A 20,082-nucleotide genomic window follows, 5' to 3' on the forward strand; every position below is an offset into this window, starting at 1 on the left:
GCCATAACTACATGGAACTCTATTCCACATCAGGTAACTGATGCAAGCAGTAAAATTGTATAAACTGCCTAAATTTTGCTGGACCCCAGGAAGAGTAGCTGCTGCTTTGGCAGCAGCTAATGAGGATCCATAATAAATACAAACATTACACATTTTGTTCTAGTGTGGAAGATTTGTGTTACCTTGATGTTGGCTGCACAGCTGTGCTCCACTATGAAGAGGTCAGCCCCATCCACAGCCAGACGGGTCATGGTGTACTTGAGCTCCTCAGATGTCCGACAGTGTCCAGGCAGGCAGGACATCTACGAAAGTAGAGAACAGAATAGTTACAATGGTTAATTATTGCCTTCGGAGGTCAGACTCACATTTTTACACAAATATACAAAACCAGTAGATTTGACAAACTACAGATTTTCAAGTGTGTGATTTCCATGCGCAGAAAAAGTGGGAACGTATTACCTTGGAGTCACACACACGGCGGTCCACCCCGTGCTGGCAGATGACAGAGGGCTTGGGCTGCTCCAGCTGGAACTCCCGGGAGAAGACGTGGAACATGTACGTCTCACCCCACTCCATCACACTGGCCAGCTGAGGAACAACACATTCATTAGATATACACAAAATAGAAAACGCATACACACACACAGCACAGCCAGAAGAGGACTGGCCCCCCCTCATAGCCTGGTTCCTCTCTAGGTTTCTTCCTAGGTTTTGGCCTTTTTAGGGAGTTTTTCCTAGCCACCGTGCTTCTACACCTGCATTGCTTGCTGTTTGGGGTTTTAGGCTGGGTTTCTGTACAGCACTTTGAGATATCAGCTGATGTAAGAAGGGCTATATAAATAAATTTGATTTGATTTGATTAGCACACACAGACCTGTGGCACGGTGACTCTCCCCGTGAGGGCCCCAGCCTGCATGTCTATGAGCCAGGCGTACTCCAGGGTGTCTGTGCCTAGAGGCAGCCCCTGGGCTGAGAACATGGCGTGGGCACGCATCTGCAGGCCAGACAGACTCAGGTGGCCGTCCCTCAGAACACCATCAGACGTGGGCCGCTGTGTGGACACAGGTAATAATATTAATAATAATAACTTTTTGCCGTGTAAAGACAGATGGAATTAGCTTCAAATATGCATATATACGCATCACAGAAACAAACATTTTGTGGTTCTATATTATGCATGCACATGTACAGGTAACAAAATAAAGGAAACACTTGAGTAAATGAGGGATACAAAGTATATTGAAAGCAGGTGCTTTCACACTGGTGTGGTTCCTAAGATAATAAAGCAATTAACATCCCTTCATGCTCAGTTGCCAATTATTTTGCTGACCATGGCTAGAAGAGATCTAGGGGGTTTAAATGGTGTGTGTGTGTGTGTGTGTGTGTGTGTGTGTGTGTGTGTGTGTGTGTGTGTGTGTGTGTGTGTGTGTGGTGTGTGTATGTGTGTGTGTGGTGTGTGTATGTGTCTCAGTCACCAGATCTCAACCCAATTGAACACTTATGGGAGATTCTGGAGTGGCGCCTGAGACAGCGTTTTCCACCACCATCAACAAAACAACAATGATGGCATTTCTCATGGAAGGATGGTGACACTTCCCTCCAATAGAGTTCCAGACACCTGTAGAATCTATGCTAATGTGCATTGAAGCTGTTCTGGTGCCCAACGCCCTATTAAGACACTATGTTGGTTTCCATTATTTTGGCAGTTACCTGTACATCTATCATACACCCATCACATGCAGACATCACAAAAAGACCTCTTAGAATGGCTATTTTCTGCAGTTTGACTGTCAAATGGTAGTATTGTGCAATGTGCTTCTGTGCCATTCAAATTTTTAGCCAGCTGATCGACATTCACTGTACTCTCAAAACACTGAGTAACAACAAAACTCAGCTGTCTATTATCCTCAGCAGAAATCAGTTCTGAAGGTCATTGCATGAGGGAAGAGATTACCAGGGCATTTCAGGTAAAGCTCTAAGCTCTTAGCTCTGAGGCTCCTGTAATAACAAACCCAGGGCTACTGCTTAAGCATACAATCATAAACCATGTACTGCGTCATATCTACACCAATCCAATGCTTTTAAATCCTTGTGAACATGAACAAATGCACCCTTTGGAGTGAAGGTAGAGGGTTCCTGTATGAATGCATCCCTAAAGATGGTCCCATCGATTGTGGTCGACTCACCTGGTAGTTGTCACTGATGAAGATATGAGCCGGGGAGAGCACAAGCTGGAGCATGGTCTCCTTATAGCCCTTCTTCATCTCAAAACAGAGCCTCTCTAAGAACCCAGAGGGGCCCTCAGGACTGTCGCTGCCGCAGTGCTGTCCAGACAGGTGGAAAGAGTTAGAAGAATGGGTGGGTTTAGGGGTATCTCCAGTCCTAGAACTGGCGCAAAGTGGTGCTGGTAGACCCATAATGTGTTATGTGTTGATACAAATGGGTGGTTGTTGGATGGGTGGGTGGGGGTGGACTTACCATGGGCAGGCGTCCGTGCACCTTGTAGAGGTTGATGAGGACGGTGATGTCCCAGGGACGCAGGGCCAGGGGGTGAAGGGTGGCGGCAACCCTCCCGTCATCATCCTGGCCCAGTGGAGACCAGCCCAGGATGGAGGAGGTGGACAGGTAGGACAGCACAGGGCTGGACACCGCCTCCTCAAAGTCTGTGTACATGTCGTCCTCGCCAAAGTAGTTCTCCTGCAGAAAGGAGGAGGGAAGGGTGGATGGATCAATCTTATGACTCATCCCTCAGATTTACTAAAATGTCCCATTTACCATCCCTGGGAAAGTTTAGGATGAGTCACTGGAGTCTGTGTGTTGTGTCCCTGACTGTACCTTGATGGAGACGAGGGCCTTGAGCAGGGGCCCGTAGAGGATGATCTGGGAGTCGGGGGACATCTCCATCTCCACGTGGAGCCTGTCAGGGGTCAGCTCCGAGGGGTCTGTGATCACTCTGCTGTTAGGGGCAGAGCGGCGAGGCGGAGGAGGTTGGGGTACAGACGAGTGCTCAGGGGGGCGCAAGGACGACAGCATGGCATCCTCCATCTCCGACACTGCAGGGAAGGAGAAACACTTGCATACATAAGCACAGATTAAGACCATATAAACCAGCGGTCACCAAACGGTGGATCGTGATTGACTGGTCTATCTCCAAGGCATTTCTAGTCGATCACAAAACATTTATTTTAAAAAATCTGACGATAAAGCCTTGCCATCAGCTGGAAGACGGTGTCCCCTTTTGGTCAGTCTTAGCGAAGGGGGAGAGCTGAGGGACGATCAGACCGTGAGAGGCAGACCCTCTGATGCTCTCCCTCCACTAAGACTGACCATCAGATGCAGGCACCATCAGTCCAGTAAAATAAAGCAAATTGTTTAAATTCATGCTCACTCAGCTGTGCCTCACAAGTAATACAACAAATTATGCTATATTACCAGTGTGATCATATACTTCAAGTTTTGAAATATAATTTTTAACTGGCCTAAGAAGATTAACATTGGCAGGGTAATTCTAGCATAGCCAATATGCAGTGATAATGAACTGGGCCTATAGCCTACTGCACAAACCTCATTGCTACAGAACTGGTTTTAATAGGTTCATGTTGCATAGGCATACTGTTTTAAGTGATGTTTTTAAAACATTCTGAGCAGTAGATCTCGGCTCAGCGGTAGACTCAGAAAATGATCTTGGTTCAGAAAATTTTGGTGACCACAGATATAAACAGACATATGAACAGTATACACGTATTAACACAGACATGAACTTAAAACATAGGAGGCATCTGTTTACAGGACTGCTTGAGCTGTTCGTCTGCTTTCTGAGGATAGATAGGGTGCCAGGTGTAATCAATGATGAGCAGGAAGTTTGGGACAGTCCAACAGTCCACCCAGCCAGCCCTGGAGAACAAGAAACAAATGATTTACTTATTTCTCAATTAAACAAGCACCACAAGGCACAACCACACAATTTGTTAGTAAATGATGGGTAAATACTGGTGGAATACTGTAAAATAAAAGAGCTAGTGGGTCTAACTCACTCTGCATGGGTGATGTTCCTCCAGCGGGACTTGTTGAGTTTGGGCGGGCCGCTATGGCTCTGACTCTCCACAGGCATGCACATGTCAGGGGGCAACTTGCTGTTCTGGTATTCCTTGGCCAGGGTGAGCAGCGGGTACCTGCTGGGGTGGCAGTCTGGCAGGGACAGCCGCAGGTCTGTGTCTTCAGCCTGGGGTTTACACAGAGACGGAGACTTATGAGTGCCCACATGGATTAAGTACAGTAAATGCGTCAGCATGCTTCAGTTAGGCAGCCGCTAGGCGAACCGAACGAGTGTGCTCACGGACTCCCTTAAAAACGTGAAAAAAGCGGCAATAGTACTGTTTGCCCATTTTGAGATTTTTCTTTTTTTTTAATATATTAAAGAGAAAAAAAATCACCTTTATTTAACCAGGTAGGCCAGTTGACAACAAGTTCTCATTTACAACTGCGACCTGGCCAAGATAAAGCCAAGCAGTGCGACAAAAAAACGACAACACAGAGTTACACGTGGGATAAACAAAAGTACAGTCAATAACAAAATAAAAAAATCTATATACAGTGTGTGCAAATGGCGTAAGGAGGTAAGGCAATAAATATGCCATAGTAGCGAAGTAATTACAATTGATCAAATTAACACGAGTGATATATGTGCAGATGATGATGATGTGCAAGTAGATATACTAGTGTGCAAAAGAGCAAAAAAAAGTAAATAAAAACAATATGGGGATGAGGTAGGTAGTTGGATGGGCTATTTACAGATGGGCTGTGTACAACTGCAGCGATCAGTAAGCTGCTCAGATAGCTGAAGCTTAAAGTTAGTGAGGGAGATATAAGTCTCCAACTTGAGCAATTTTTGCAATTCGATCCAGTCATTGGCAGCAGAGAACTGGAAGGAGAGGCGGCCAAAGGAAGAATTGGCTTTGGGGGTGACCAGTGAGATATACCTGCTGGAGCACGTGCTACGGTGGGTGTTATGGTGACCAGTGAGCTGAGATAAGGCGGAGCTTTACCTAGCAAAGACTTAGAGATGACCTGGAGCCAGTGGGTCTGGCAACGAATATGTAGCGAGAGCCAGCCAACGAGAGCATACAGGTCGCAGTGGTGGGTGGTATATGGGGCTTTGGTGACAAAACGGATGGCACTGTGAGACTGCATCCAATTTGCTGAGTAGAGTGTTGGAGGCTATTTTGTAAATGACGTCGCCGAAGTCGAGGATCGGTAGGACAGTCAGTTTTACGAGGGTATGTTTGGCAGCATGAGTGAAGGAGGCTTTGATGCGAAATAGGAAGTTAATTCTAGATTTAATTTTGGATTGGAGATGCTTAATATGAGTCTGGAAGGAGAGTTTGCAGTCTAGCCAGACACCTAGGTATTTGTAGTTGTCCACATATTCTAAATCAGAACCGTCCAGAGTAGTGATGCTAGTCGGGCGGGTGTGGGCAGCGATCGGTTGAAGAGCATGCATTTCATTTTACTAGCTTTTAAGAGCTGTTGGAGGTCACGGAAGCGTTTGGAGGTTTGTTAACACGGTGTCCAAAGAAGGGCCAGATGTATACAGAATGCTGTCGTCTGCGTAGAGGTGGATCAAAGAATCACCCGCAGCAAGAGCGACATTGTTGATATATACAGGGAAAAAGAGTCGGCCCGAGAATTGAACCCTGTGGTACCCCCATAGAGACTGCCAGAGGTCCGGACAACAGGCCCTCCGATTTGTGAACCAGGCGAGGCAGTCATTAGAAAAACCAAGGCTGTGGAGTCTGCCGATAAGAATACGGTGATTGACAGAGTCGAAAGGCTTGGCCAGGTCGATGAAGACGGCTAAACAGTACTGTCTTTTATCAATGGCGGTTATGATATCGTTTAGGACCTTGAGTGTTGCTGAGGTGCACCCATGACCAGCTCTGAAACCAGATTGCATAGCAGAGAAGGTACAGTGGGATTCGAAATGGTCATTGATCGGTTTGTTAACTTGGCTTTCGAAGACTTTAGAAAGGCAGGGTAGGATGGATATAGGTCTGTAACAGTTTGGATCTAGAGTGTCACGCCCTTTGAAGTGGGGGATGACCGCGGCAGCTTTCTAATCTTTAGGAACCTCGGACGATACGAAAGAGAGGTTGAACAGATTAGTAATAGGGGTTGCAACAATGGTGGCGGATAATTTTAGAAAGAGAGGGTCCAGATTGTCTAGCCCAGCTGATTTGTACGGGTCCAGGTTTTGCAGCTCTTTCAGAACATCTTTATCTGGATTTGGGTGAAGGAGAAGCTGGGGAGCCTTGGGCAAGTAGCTGCAGGGGGTGCGGAGCTGTTGGCCAGGGTTGGGGTAGCCAGGAAGAAAGCCGAGATGAAAAGCTTATTGAAATTCTCAATTATTGTGGATTTATCGGTAGTGACAGTGTTTCCTAGCCTCAGTGCAGTGGGCAGCTGGGAGGTGCTCTTATTCTCCATGGACTTTACAGTGTCCCAGAACTTTATGGAGTTAAAGCTACAGGATGCAAATTTCTGTTTGAAAAAGCTAGCCTTTGCTTTCCTAACTGACTGTGTGTATTCGTTCCGGACTTCCCTGAAAAGTTGCATATCGCGGGGACTATTCGATGCTAGTGCAGTATCCCACAGGATGTTTTGTGCTGGTCGAGGGCAGACAGGTCTGGAGTGAACCAAGGGCTATATCTGTTCCTGGTTCTACATTTTTTGAATGGGACATGCTTATTCAAGATGGTGAGGAAATTACTTTTAAAGAACAACCAGGCATCCTCTACTGACGGGATGAGGTCAATATCCTTCCAGGATATCCGGGCCAGGTCGATTAGAAAGGCCTGCTCACAGAAGTGTTTTAGGGAGCGTTTGACAGTGATGACCCCGCACCCATAACGGATGCAGGGAATGAGGCAGTGATCGCTGAGATCCTGATTGAAAACAGCAGAGGTGTATTTGGAGGGCAAGTTAGTCAAAAGATGCCGTAGCCATTATAGACTTACTCAAAATAGTCAGAATTAATCGAAGATAACTCAAGAAATCGGTCATTTCGCAATGCTAGCTGTGCCACTAGAGATTCTGGGTTCGAGTCAAGGCTCTGTCGCAGTCGTCCGGGAGACCCGTGTTGCGGCGCACAATTGGCCCAGCGTCGTCCGGGTTAGGGAAGGGTTTGGCCGGCAGGGATGTCCTTGTCCCATCGCGCACTAGCGACTCCTGTGGCGGGCCGGGCGCAGTGCACGTTGACACAGTCGTCAGGTGTTACGGGGTTTCCTCCGACACATTGGTGCAGCTGGCTTCCGGGTTAAGTAGGCATTGTGTCAAGAAGCAGTGCGGCTTGGTTGGGTTTCGGTGGACGCATACCTCTCGACCGTCGCCTCTCCCGAGTCCGTACGGGAGTTGCAGCGTTGAGACAATTGGATACCACGAAATTGGGGTGAAAAAGGGGTAACAATGTTTTTTATAATAATAATAATTAATAATGTCATTAATTTTCATGTTTTTGACTCATTTTACATCTAAGAAGTTTGTTGCAGGATTTCTCATTAAAAAAACTGCAGGAAAACAAGTCATCTCTCATTGAATGACAAAATACTTTATTGAAGAATCCCTACAGTACACCAATCACAGACGAATGGGCGTAGACTTCAGCTCCCGAACTTTGGCTGAAAAAAATCCTTATCGAAGTCCAAAACAAACTAAAACATTACAAAATGTCGACATAATATATGCACAAACTCTTCCGAACTGTTTCAGCTGGGAGCTTGCGGACGCCTTAAGGCAGGGGTTCTCAAAGTGGGGTCCGCAGAGGTACTGCAGGGGGTCCGCAATATCTGTTCTTAACCCTGTTCAACATGGGTCTGGGAGGCTCACAGGGATATTGGTATCCACAGTAGTCCTATACTCCACCAATTATACATTTTTCAACTCAATACTTCTTGTATACCGCTGTAATTTAAGCTTTAAAATGCACTATAATTTAAGCTTTAAAACTGCTAAGTTCTTTGCCGTATGGACAAATGTGTAGAATTACAGAATATTAGCTTTAAAGCTGCAACAACAAAACATCACGCTGCCACATAAATCTGTAGATTGCTGAACATTTGATTTAAAATGTTAATTCCCAGGGCCCCAAGACTTGGTTTGTCCGGACATGCACTGCCGAAGTCATAGCCAAACTCTTTGTATGTTATTTTTATCTCACTCGATTTGTGTTCTGATTATGAGGGGGTCCATGATACATTTGCTATCACAAAAGGGGTCCCAGGAGTGACTTATATGGCGCCGACAGAGATGGTCGCCTCGCTTCGCGTTATTAGGACACTATGCAGCATTTTGCTTTTTATGTATTACAAGCATTTCGCTACACTCGCATTAACATCTGCTAACCATGTGTATGTGACCAATAACATTTGATAAGGCAAAAAGTTTGAGAACCCCTGCTGTAAGGGTTTTCCATTCTTCACATGATCAGAAAATCATGAAAAATCCCATCTGCTATTAACTACTCACCCTCAGACAGAACTTTGTATTGCAGGTGGTAGGGACATACTCATTAAAAGGCAATGTGAAATCAATGATCAGAGTCTCCCCACAAGCAGCCAGGTACACTGAAAGACAAAGGGATAATATCAAAAGTGCAGCCAAAGTGTAAACGTTCACTAAATGAACTATTTTGTTTACTCCTTGCGAATTATTGAGTTTGTTCATCATTGAATTCCAACAGCCCTCTCACCATTCTCCTGTTGCTTGGTGGAGCAGTCGATCCAGTTGTGCTGGTTGGCAGCCCAGATCATCTCAAACTGATGGAAGAGGACCTTGAACTTCCAGGCGTAAGGGACAAATGAGTAGATATCTGGGGCGCTGTCGCTGGCCCAGTCCCCGATCAGGTCTGGACATGGACAGAAACAAACCAAATACATGATGTTAAAGGGATAATCCACCCTAGAAATGATGGTATGGGCATACTGATTCTATATATTTAAGAATTAAGGAATTCCTCGACCACGCTCACAAATTGGGGAAGACAAACATTCTATCCCATTGACCCCCATTATAAAAAAGAGCCAACTTGGCCGTAGATTTTTTGTTATACAGAAATAACAAAACTTGCTTATTTTTTTGTATTTAACTAGGCAAGTCAGTTAAGAACAAATTCTTATTTACAATGACGGCCTACCCCAGCCAAACCCGGACGACGCTGGACCAATTGTGCACCGCCCTATGGGACAACCAACCACGGCCGGATGTGATACAGTCTGGATTCGAACCAGGGACTGAAGTGACGCCTCTTGCAGTGAGATGAAGTGCCTTAGACCGCTGAGCCACTCGGGAGCCCTGATAAACTGCTGTGTTCTTCAATGTACATGTAACCAGGTTACATGTACATGTATAACCAGGTTTATTTCCCACGTAGGGAAATAGAGCCTGCAAGAAGAGCCATGTGGCTTCAGGCTACCCGGCATATGTGGAGACCCAGTGTCCAAGAATCCTACACATAGCTGTGTGTGTAAAATATTTAAATCACAGGTATGACACATTTAACTTAATTTGTATAGTCCATTTGTAACTCCACTCACTACTTGTCGCTGTATAGTCTGTTTGTAACTCCACTCACTACTTGTGGCTGTATAGTCTGTTTGTAACTCCACTCACTACTTGTAGCTGTATAGTCCGTTTGTAACTCCACTCACTACTTGTAGCTGTATAGTCTGTAACTCCACTCACTACTTGTAGCTGTATAGTCTGTAACTCCACTCACTACTTGTAGCTGTATAGTCTGTAACTCCACTCACTACTTGTAGCTGTATAGTCTGTATAGTTTATTGTCACTTCCGGGTTGGAGCGAGTAGTCGCACTTCGCTTCGCTCCACAGGTAATATTACATTTCATTACAGTACAACGGTTTGATTTGTTTGATCTGAGCAATTTTTCTTAGCTAGCTACATAGCCGTCTTTGTATCAAAGATAATTGTGTAGTTTAGAGTAATTATCGAGGTTAGCTAGCCAGCTATTTTTTTCGTCCGCCGCGCCACCGTTCTCCTACCTAGTCAACAACTGCTAGCTAGCTAGTCAACTTCTACCGGCTAGCAGCACTGTAGAAACGAATACATTACAAGGGAACGATTTGATTAGTGTAGTGTTAGCTAGCTACATAGTTGTCTTTGCTGTCTTTGTATCTAAGATAATTGTGTAGTTTAGAGTAATTATCGAGGTTACCTAGCCAGTTATCGAGGTTACCTAGCCAGCTACACTTTCAAACAAAGTCAACAACGCAGCCACTGCTAGCTAGCCTACTTCACCAGCCAGCAGTACTGTATCATTTTAATCATTTTAGTCAATAAGATTTTTGCAACGTAAGCTTAACTTTCTGAACATTCGAGACGTGTAGTCCACTTGTCATTCCAATCTCCTTTGCATTAGCGTAGCCTCTTCTGTAGCCTGTCAACTATGTGTCTGTCTATCCCTGTTCTCTCCTCTCTGCACAGACCATACAAACGCTTCACACCGCGTGGCCGCTGCCACTCTAACCTGGTGGTCCCAGCGCGCACGACCCACGTGGAGTTCCAGGTCTCCGGCAGCCTCTGGAACTGCCGATCTGCGGCCAACAAGGCAGAGTTCATCTCAGCCTATGCTTCCCTCCAGTCCCTCAACTTCTTGGCACTGACGGAAACATGGATTACCACAGATAACACTGCTACTCCTACTGCTCTCTCCTCGTCTGCCCACGTGTTCTCGCACACCCCGAGAGCTTCTGGTCAGCGGGGTGGTGGCACTGGGATCCTCATCTCTCCCATGTGGACATTCTCTCTTTCTCCCCTGACCCATCTGTCTATCGCCTCCTTTGAATTCCATGCTGTCACAGTTACCAGCCCTTTCAAGCTTAATATCCTTATCATTTATCGCCCTCCAGGTTCCCTTGGAGAGTTCATCAATGAGCTTGATGCCTTGATAAGTTCCTTTCCTGAGGATGGCTCACCTCTCACAGTTCTGGGTGACTTTAACCTCCCCACGTCTACCTTTGACTCATTCCTCTCTGCCTCCTTCTTTCCACTCCTCTCCTCTTTTGACCTCACCCTCTCACCTTCCCCCCCTACTCACAAGGCAGGCAATACGCTTGACCTCATCTTTACTAGATGCTGTTCTTCCACTAATCTCATTGCAACTCCCCTCCAAGTCTCCGACCACTACCTTGTATCCTTTTCCCTCTCGCTCTCATCCAACACTTCCCACTCTGCCCCTACTCGGATGGTATCGCGCCGTCCCAACCTTCGCTCTCTCTCCCCCGCTACTCTCTCCTCTTCCATCCTATCATCTCTTCCCTCTGCTCAAACCTTCTCCAACCTATCTCCTGATTCTGCCTCCTCAACCCTCCTCTCCTCCCTTTCTGCATCCTTTGACTCTCTATGTCCCCTATCCTCCAGGCCGGCTCGGTCCTCCCCTCCTGCTCCGTGGCTCGATGACTCATTGCGAGCTCACAGAACAGGGCTCCGGGCAGCCGAGCGGAAATGGAGGAAAACTCGCCTCCCTGCGGACCTGGCATCCTTTCACTCCCTCCTCTCTACATTTTCCTCTTCTGTCTCTGCTGCTAAAGCCACTTTCTACCACTCTAAATTCCAAGCATCTGCCTCTAACCCTAGGAAGCTCTTTGCCACCTTCTCCTCCCTCCTGAATCCTCCTCCCCCTCCCCCCTCTCTGCGGATGACTTCGTCAACCATTTTGAAAAGAAGGTCGACGACATCCGATCCTCGTTTGCTAAGTCAAACGACACCGCTGGTTCTGCTCACACTGCCCTACCCTGTGCTTTGACCTCTTTCTCCCCTCTCTCTCCAGATGAAATCTCGCGTCTTGTGACGGCCGGCCGCCCAACAACCTGCCCGCTTGACCCTATCCCCTCCTCTCTTCTCCAGACCATTTCCGGAGACCTTCTCCCTTACCTCACCTGCTCATCAACTCATCCTTGACCGCTGGCTACGTCCCTTCCGTCTTCAAGAGAGCGAGAGTTGCACCCCTTCTGAAAAAACCTACACTCGATCCCTCCGATGTCAACAACTACAGACCAGTATCCCTTCTTTCTTTTCTCTCCAAAACTCTTGAACGTGCCGTCCTTGGCCAGCTCTCCTGCTATCTCTCTCAGAATGACCTTCTTGATCCAAATCAGTCAGGTTTCAAGACTAGTCATTCAACTGAGACTGCTCTTCTCTGTGTCACGGAGGCGCTCCGCACTGCTAAAGCTAACTCTCTCTCCTCTGCGCTCATCCTTCTAGACCTATCGGCTGCCTTTGATACCGTGAACCATCAGATCCTCCTCTCCACCCTCTCCGAGTTGGGCATCTCCGGCGCGGCCCACGCTTGGATTGCGTCCTACCTGACAGGTCGCTCCTACCAGGTGGCGTGGCGAGAATCTGTCTCCGCACCACGTGCTCTCACCACTGGTGTCCCCCAGGGCTCTGTTCTAGGCCCTCTCCTATTCTCGCTATACACCAAGTCACTTGGCTCTGTCATATCCTCACATGGTCTCTCCTATCATTGCTATGCAGACGACACACAATTAATCTTCTTCTTTCCCCCTTCTGATAACCAGGTGGCGAATCGCATCTCTGCATGTCTGGCAGACATATGAGTGTGGATGACGGATCACCACCTCAAGCTGAACCTCGGCAAGACGGAGCTGCTCTTCCTCCCGGGGAAGGACTGCCCGTTCCATGATCGCGCCATCACGGTTGACAACTCCATTGTGTCCTCCTCCCAGAGTGCTAAGGATCTTGGCGTGATCCTGGACAACACCCTGTCGTTCTCAACTAACATCAAGGCGGTGACCCGTTCCTGTAGGTTCATGCTCTACAACATTCGCAGAGTACGACCCTGCCTCACACAGGAAGCGGCGCAGGTCCTAATCCAGGCACTTGTCATTTCCCGTCTGGATTACTGCAACTCGCTGTTGGCTGGGCTCCCTGCCTGTGCCATTAAACCCCTACAACTCATCCAGAACGCCGCAGCCCGTCTGGTGTTCAACCTTCCCAAGTTCTCTCACGTCACCCCGCTCCTCCGCTCTCTCCACTGGCTTCCAGTTGAAGCTCGCATCCGCTACAAGACCATGGTGCTTGCCTACGGAGCTGTGAGGGGAACGGCACCTCCGTACCTTCAGGCTCTGATCAGGCCCTACACCCAAACAAGGGCACTGCGTTCATCCACCTCTGGCCTGCTTGCCTCCCTACCTCTGAGGAAGTACAGTTCCCGCTCAGCCCAGTCAAAACTGTTCGCTGCTCTGGCACCCCAATGGTGGAACAAACTCCCTCACGACGCCAGGTCAGCGGAGTCAATCACCACCTTCCGGAGACACCTGAAACCCCACCTCTTTAAGGAATACCTAGGATAGGATAAAGTAATCCTTCTAACCCCCCCCCACCCCCCCCCTTAAAAGATTTAGATGCACTATTGTAAAGTGGTTGTTCCACTGGATATCATAAGGTGAATGCACCAATTTGTAAGTCGCTCTGGATAAGAGCGTCTGCTAAATGACTTAAATGTAATGTAATGTAGTCCATTTGTAACTCCACTCACTACTTGTAGCTGTATAGTCTGTTTGTAACTTCACTCACTACTTGTAGCTGTATAGACTGTTTGTAACTCCACTCACTACTTGTAGCTGTATAGTCCGTTTGTAACTACACTCACTACTTGTAGCTGTATAGTCTGTTTGTAACTCCACTCACTACTTGTAGCTGTATAGTCTGTTTGTAACTCCACTCACTACTTGTAGCTGTATAGACTGTTTGTAACTCCACTCACTACTTGTAGCTGTATAGACTGTTTGTAACTCCACTCACTACTTGTAGCTGTATAGACTGTTTGTTCGTGTTGTTGGTCTTTGCATGAGGGAAGCCCAACAATATTTCGCTTTTCTAAGTAGTTAGAATTTTTTGTTGTTGATGCTTTGAGTAAAATGGGTAACCTAGGTAACCACAGGTTGTTTTCCCCACAGGTGTGCAGGGCCGCAACTTCTATCCAATACCGACTGGGACTATACTGGTCTAGAACACATCCATCTGTCTGTATCATCGTAAGAAAGTATATATGTTGTTCAAATGTACTCAGTGCGCTGCCAAATTAATATCCTTTCTTCCTTCAACTACCATGGCGCAAAGCGTTTTTTCTCCTCCGTCTCCCTGCACGCAGGGCCCTTGCACGTTGCCAGAGCAACCTGACACACAGCTTTGAGCTAGAAACACAATCTCTACCAGGTTGAACATGGTGAGATTGTAACTCCTAAATTGAGTGCCGTTTGCTTCAGGGATTTTACAACTACTTCACATGCTGATATTGACTGGTATTATTGTGTGTAGCTATGTTTTCTAGCTAGCTACCTACCTAGTTAGCCAGCCAGCCTCCCTTTCTAGAGAGAATTTGCATTGCGGTTTTTGTCGTCGACTCTGCAGACTTCCACAATTTTTACTTTGCTCCCTAACTTATTATAACCATGAAATGCAAAACATTTTCACAACATATATTGTTCTCAGTTGTGTTATTTAACAATGTAAATCACAAGGAATTGGTGGTTTTGAGTGGATTATTCCTTTAAGGGCAGATCTGTACAGTGCATTCAGAAAGTATTCAGATGCCTTTTTCCACATTTTGTTACGTTACAGCCTTATTCTAAAATGTATTAAATAAATAAAAAATCCTCAATCTACACACAATACCCCATAATGACAACGCGAAAACAGGTTTAGAAATTCTAGAAAATGTAGGGGGAAAAAAGAAATACCTTATTTACATAAGTATTTAGACCCTTTGCTATGAGACTCGAAATTGAGCTCAGGTGCATCCTGTTTTCATTGATCATCCTTAAGATGTTTCTACAACTTGGAGTCCAGTCCACCTGTGATAAATGCAATTGATTGGACATGATTCGGAAAGGCACACACCTGTCTATATAAGGTCCCACAGTTGGCAGTGCATGTCAGAGCAAAAACCAAGCCATGAGGTCGAAGGAATTGTCTGTAGAGCTCCAAGACAGGATTGTGTCAAGGCACAGATCTGGGGAAGGTTACTAAAACAATTCTGCCACATTGAAGGTCCCCAAAAACACAGTGGCCTACATCATTCTTAAATGGAAGAAGTTTGGAACCACCAAGACTCTTCCTAGAGCTGACCGCCCGGCCAAACTGAGCAATCGGGGGAGAAGGTGCTTGGTCAGGGAGGTGACCAAGAACCCTATGGTCACTGACAGAGCTCTAGAGTTCCTCTGTGGAGATGGGAGAACCTTCCAGAAGGACAACCATCTTTGCAGCCCTCCACCAATCAGGCCTTTATGGTAGAGTGACCAGACGGAAGCCACTCTTCAGTAAAATGCACATATCCTTCAGGTGCTAAAAGCTATCTGAAGTACTCTGATCATGAGAAACAAGATTCTCTGGTCTGATGAAACCAAGATTGAACTCTTTGGCCCCAATGCCAAGCGTCACTTCTGGAGGAAACCTGGCACCATCCCTACGGTGAAGCATGGTGGTGGCAGCATCATGCTGCGGGGATGTTTTTCAGCAGCAAGGACTGGGAGACTAGTCAGAATCAAGGGAAATATGAACGGAGCAAAGTACAGAGAGATCATTGATGAAAACCTGCTCCAGAGCGCTCAGGACCTCAGACAAAGGTTCACCTTCGAACAGGACAACAACCCTAAGCACACAGCCAAGACAACGGAGGACTGGCTCTAGAGCAAGTCTCAGAATGTCCTTGAGTGGCCCAGCCAGAGCCCGGACTTGAACCCAATCGAACATCTCTGGAGAGACCTGAAAATAGCTGTGCAGCGACGATCCCCATCCAACCAGAGAGCTTGACAGGATCTGCAGAGAACAATGGGAGAAACTCCCCAACTACAGGTGTGCCAAGCTTTTAGCGTCATACCCAAGAAGACTTGAGGCTGTTATCGCTGCCAAGGTGCTTTAACAAAGTACTGAGTAAAGGGTCTGAATACTTATGTAAATGTGATATCAGTTTTTTATTTTTAATACATTTCCAAACATAACAAAAAACTGTTTTTGCTTTGTCATTATGAGGTATTGTGTGTAAATTGATGAGGCTGTAACGTAACAAAATGTGGAAAAAGTAATGGTCTGAATATTTTCAGAATGCACTGTAGCTTTCATTCAGTTTAATATACAGTACCAGCCAAAAGTAATGCCAAGAGTGTGCTAAGCTGTCATCAAGGCAAAGGGTGGCTACTTTGAAGAATCTAAATTATAAAATATATTTAGATTTGTTTAACATTGTTTTGTTACTATATGATTCCATATGTGTTATTTCATAGTTTTGATGTCTTCACTATTATTCTACAATGTAGAAAATAGTAAAAATAATGAAAAAACCTGGAATTAGTAGGTGTGTCCAAACTTTTGACTGGTACTGTACAGTCGTGGCCAAAAGTTTTGAGAATGACACAAATATTAACTTCCACAAAGTTTGCTGCTTCAGTGTCTTTAGATATTTTTGTCAGATGTTACTATGGAATACTGAAGTATAAAACAAGCATTTCATAAGTGTCAAAGGCTTTTATTGACAATTACATGAAGTTGATGCAAAGAGCCAATATTTGCAGTGTTGACCCTTCTTTTTCAAGACCTCTGTAATCCGCCCTGGCATGCTGTCAATTAACTTCTGGGCCACATCCTGACTGATGGCAGCCCATTCTTGCATAATCAATGCTTGGAGTTTGTCAGAATTTGTGGGTTTTTGTTTGTCTGCCCGCCTCTTGAGGATTGACCACAAGTTCTCAATTGGATTAAGGTCTGGGGAGTTTCCTGGCCATGGACCCAAAATATCAATGTTTTGTTCCCCGAGACACTTAGTTATCACTTTTGCCTTATGGCAAGGTGCTCCATCATGCTGGAAAAGGCATTGTTCATCACCAAACTGTTCCTGGATGGTTGGGAGAAGTTGCTCTCGGAGGTTGTGTTGGTACCATTCTTTATTCATGGCTGTGTTTAGGCAAAATTGTGAGTGAGCCCACTTCCTTGGCTGAGAAGCAACCCCACACATGAATGGTCTCATGATGCTTTACTGTTGGCATGACACTGGACTGATGGTAGCGCTCACCTTATCTTCTCCGGACAAGCTTTTTTCCGGATGCCCCAAACAATCGGAAAGGGGATTCATCAGAGAAAATGACTTTATCCCAGTCCTCAGCAGTCCAATCCCTGTACCTTTTGCAAAATATCAGTCTGTCCCTGATGTTTTTCCTGGAGAGAAGTGGCTTCTTTGCTGCCCTTCTTGACACCAGGCCATCCTCCAAAAGTCTTCGCCTCACTGTGCGTACAGATGCACTCACACCTGCCTGCTGCCATTCCTGAGCAAGCTCTGTACGGGTGGTGCCCCAATCCCACAGCTGAATCAACCTTAGGAGACGGTCCTGGCGCTTGCTGGACTTTCTTGGGCGCCCTGAAGACTTCTTCACAACAATTGACCCGCTCTCCTTGAAGTTCTTGATGATCCGATAAATGGTTGATTTAGGTGCAATCTTACGGGCAGCAATATCCTGGCTTCGCGCCCTTTTTGTGCAAAGCAATGATGACGGCACGTGTTTCCTTGCAGGCAACCATGGTTGACAGAGGAAGAACAATGATTCCAAGCACCACCCTTCTTTTGAAGCTTCCAGACTGTTATTCAAACTCAAATCAGCATGACAGAGTGATCTCCAGCCTTGTCCTCGTCAACACAAAGACCCGTGTTAACAAGAGAATCACTGACATGATGTCAGCTGGTCCTATTGTGGCAGGGCTGAAATGCAGTGGAAATGTTTTTTTGGGGGGATTCAGTTAATTTGCATGGCAAAGAGGGACTTTGCAATTAATTGCAATTCATCTGATCACTCTTCATATCATTCTGGAGTATATGCAAATTGCAATCATACAAACTGAGGCAGCAGACTTTGTGAAAATTTATATTTGTGTCATTCTCAAAACTTTTGGCCACGACTGTATGTGTATAATACATTTGTCTATAGACAGAGGAAAGGGGGGTCTTACCTGTGAAGAAGTTCTTCTGGGCGTAAATGAAGTGATAGGTGGCCTTGTACACCTCTATCTCACAGTTCCAGGACTGGGGCATGTTCCATACACAGGGATAGCTGGCAATCACATGGAACTGAGGGGACATGTAAAGGTAATAATTTTTTGGATGTCTGATTAATTTTTTTACTGTCTTTTTTGCCATTTATGAATGTGTTATTAAATGTGTTTCTATGGGCTATAGTAGTAAAGGCCACATTTTTGTATATAATTTTTTATACCTAAAGGGGTCCTAAAATTCTAAATCAAATAGTGAAATGATCCATGGAATGAATTTGAATCCCAAAAATCACTCTATTGCAGGTCAAAACTTGTATTGGAAATTCAGGCTATGGCTTGTGGTAGAATAGGACCCCTACAGATTCCTATTGTACGGTACTTACAGCCAGCATCTCAGCCTCCAGTAGGGTCCTGTACTGCATGCTGGTGGTGGTGTCAACATGGAGCAGCTGACCTTTGATTGTGGGAGAGTAGCCTGGGGAGAGAGAGGAGAGAACGAATGCTCACAGACAGTCCAAGTTTGAACTTTATTGATGGTAATATTGATTAATGAGTCAGGATTAATGCATGCTTTCATGGCATCCCTCCTCTGTCTTACCCTGTAACCATAGACCTAAAGACTAGTGGTGTGCCGAGTAGTCGGATAAAACAAGAATTGTAACGGATATGGGCAATTGTCCTGATACGATTATGATCCAAGTATTTTTTGTTATTATCCGTGATCGGAAAGTAAGTCATTTTCGGGTGCCAGTGCGTATCTTTCAATCAAATACAAGGTGCTACGTGGTCTAAATAACTCAACTGGCTAGTTTTCCTGTCTGTAAAGAGAAGGGCGGGCTCTACGTTGATCCTGCTGCTCTGATTGAATAGAGCGAAGCTGTATTTCACCCGACCACTTCTCCTTGCATCTTTTGGTTTGATAATTTATTGATGCTGCCTTCTGTTAGCCTCCTATGGGTAGGACATTTGCTCAAGCTATCAATGTGCAAAGTATCTAACAAGCAGGCCGAGGGTAGGGAGAAAAGATGACTGAGTGACAGCAAACTGCCTTCTGCAAGTTGAGGTCAGACACACACACGGCTCCTAATCTGCAGTTTATTTTGCAGGGAGATTGGTATTTTGACAACATCTATTTAGGCATATTTAAACACTGTGTTTTCAGATCACGAATATCATCCGATCCGACTATCAACTGTTAATTATGGATACGATTACGAATATGGTCAGGTCGGCACACCCTTACTAGACACACTTTCTTCTAACCTCAGTTGTTTCTCTCAGTGTCCCACTCACCAGACTCCCCCACAGTCATGGGGATATTCACTTCCAGATAAGAGCCTGCTCCGACATTCACATGGACAGCATTGGTTTCCTAAGAGCAGAAAAATCAACAGAGCGCATAATGTGAGAAACACATGATCCCATTGTGGAATGGATTATAATAGTTTAGAGCTATTTAGATCTGCCATTATCTAATACATGGAGCTTTTAACAAAAGGAGAGGAGAGAGAGTGAGAAGCCTGGTCTCCTAGTACCCTGTTTTTGGTGAAGAGCAGGTCTATTGTGGCGTCTGCGATGATGTTCATGCGCAGCTCAAAGGCTAGGATCTGTCTGGGTTTGCCAGGCTGAGCCACCTCCGTAACACCCAAGGACTGGTAGTCTGCCGGGAGGAAGAACTTCCACAGGCAGTCCCTGCATACAGAAATATAAATATTAGTAATTATATTCCTATGGTCTCTGCACACAGGAGCGAATGCTGCTGAGTCTGGTGAACAGCCAATTATGTTTTATGTAGTAGTATAGTTAGTTTGTGTGTGTGTGTGTGTGTGTACCTCTGCCTGTCTGCCCAGGGTCCATAGTTGAAGTCAGTTCCTTTTCCACAGACTATGTCCAGACCCCAGCAGGGAGGCAGATCTTGCAGTTTGGTGCCCTCTCCACACAGCTCTGGATCCCCACTCTCCTGCTCCTCTGGGACCAGGCCTGACAATACACACACAAGAATATTAATTAC

At 45.9% G+C, this 20,082-nt stretch overlaps 1 protein-coding gene across 1 annotated transcript in view; it reads right to left on the reverse strand.

The window, feature by feature from the left end:
• Window positions 1–20,082, reverse strand: part of LOC120023672 (transmembrane protein KIAA1109 homolog) — a 96,314-nt gene that overhangs the window by 59,778 nt on the left and 16,454 nt on the right. The window contains 15 exon segments of the mRNA XM_038967725.1: window positions 183–302; window positions 460–588; window positions 875–1,051; window positions 2,187–2,324; window positions 2,479–2,697; window positions 2,836–3,053; window positions 3,788–3,894; window positions 4,035–4,222; window positions 8,518–8,615; window positions 8,741–8,896; window positions 18,030–18,147; window positions 18,455–18,546; window positions 19,365–19,443; window positions 19,607–19,763; window positions 19,904–20,051. Coding sequence (XP_038823653.1) covers window positions 183–302; window positions 460–588; window positions 875–1,051; window positions 2,187–2,324; window positions 2,479–2,697; window positions 2,836–3,053; window positions 3,788–3,894; window positions 4,035–4,222; window positions 8,518–8,615; window positions 8,741–8,896; window positions 18,030–18,147; window positions 18,455–18,546; window positions 19,365–19,443; window positions 19,607–19,763; window positions 19,904–20,051 — 2,144 coding nt within the window.

Source organism: Salvelinus namaycush, chromosome 28 (assembly GCF_016432855.1).
Source record: "Salvelinus namaycush isolate Seneca chromosome 28, SaNama_1.0, whole genome shotgun sequence".
Lineage (NCBI taxonomy): Eukaryota > Metazoa > Chordata > Actinopteri > Salmoniformes > Salmonidae > Salvelinus > Salvelinus namaycush.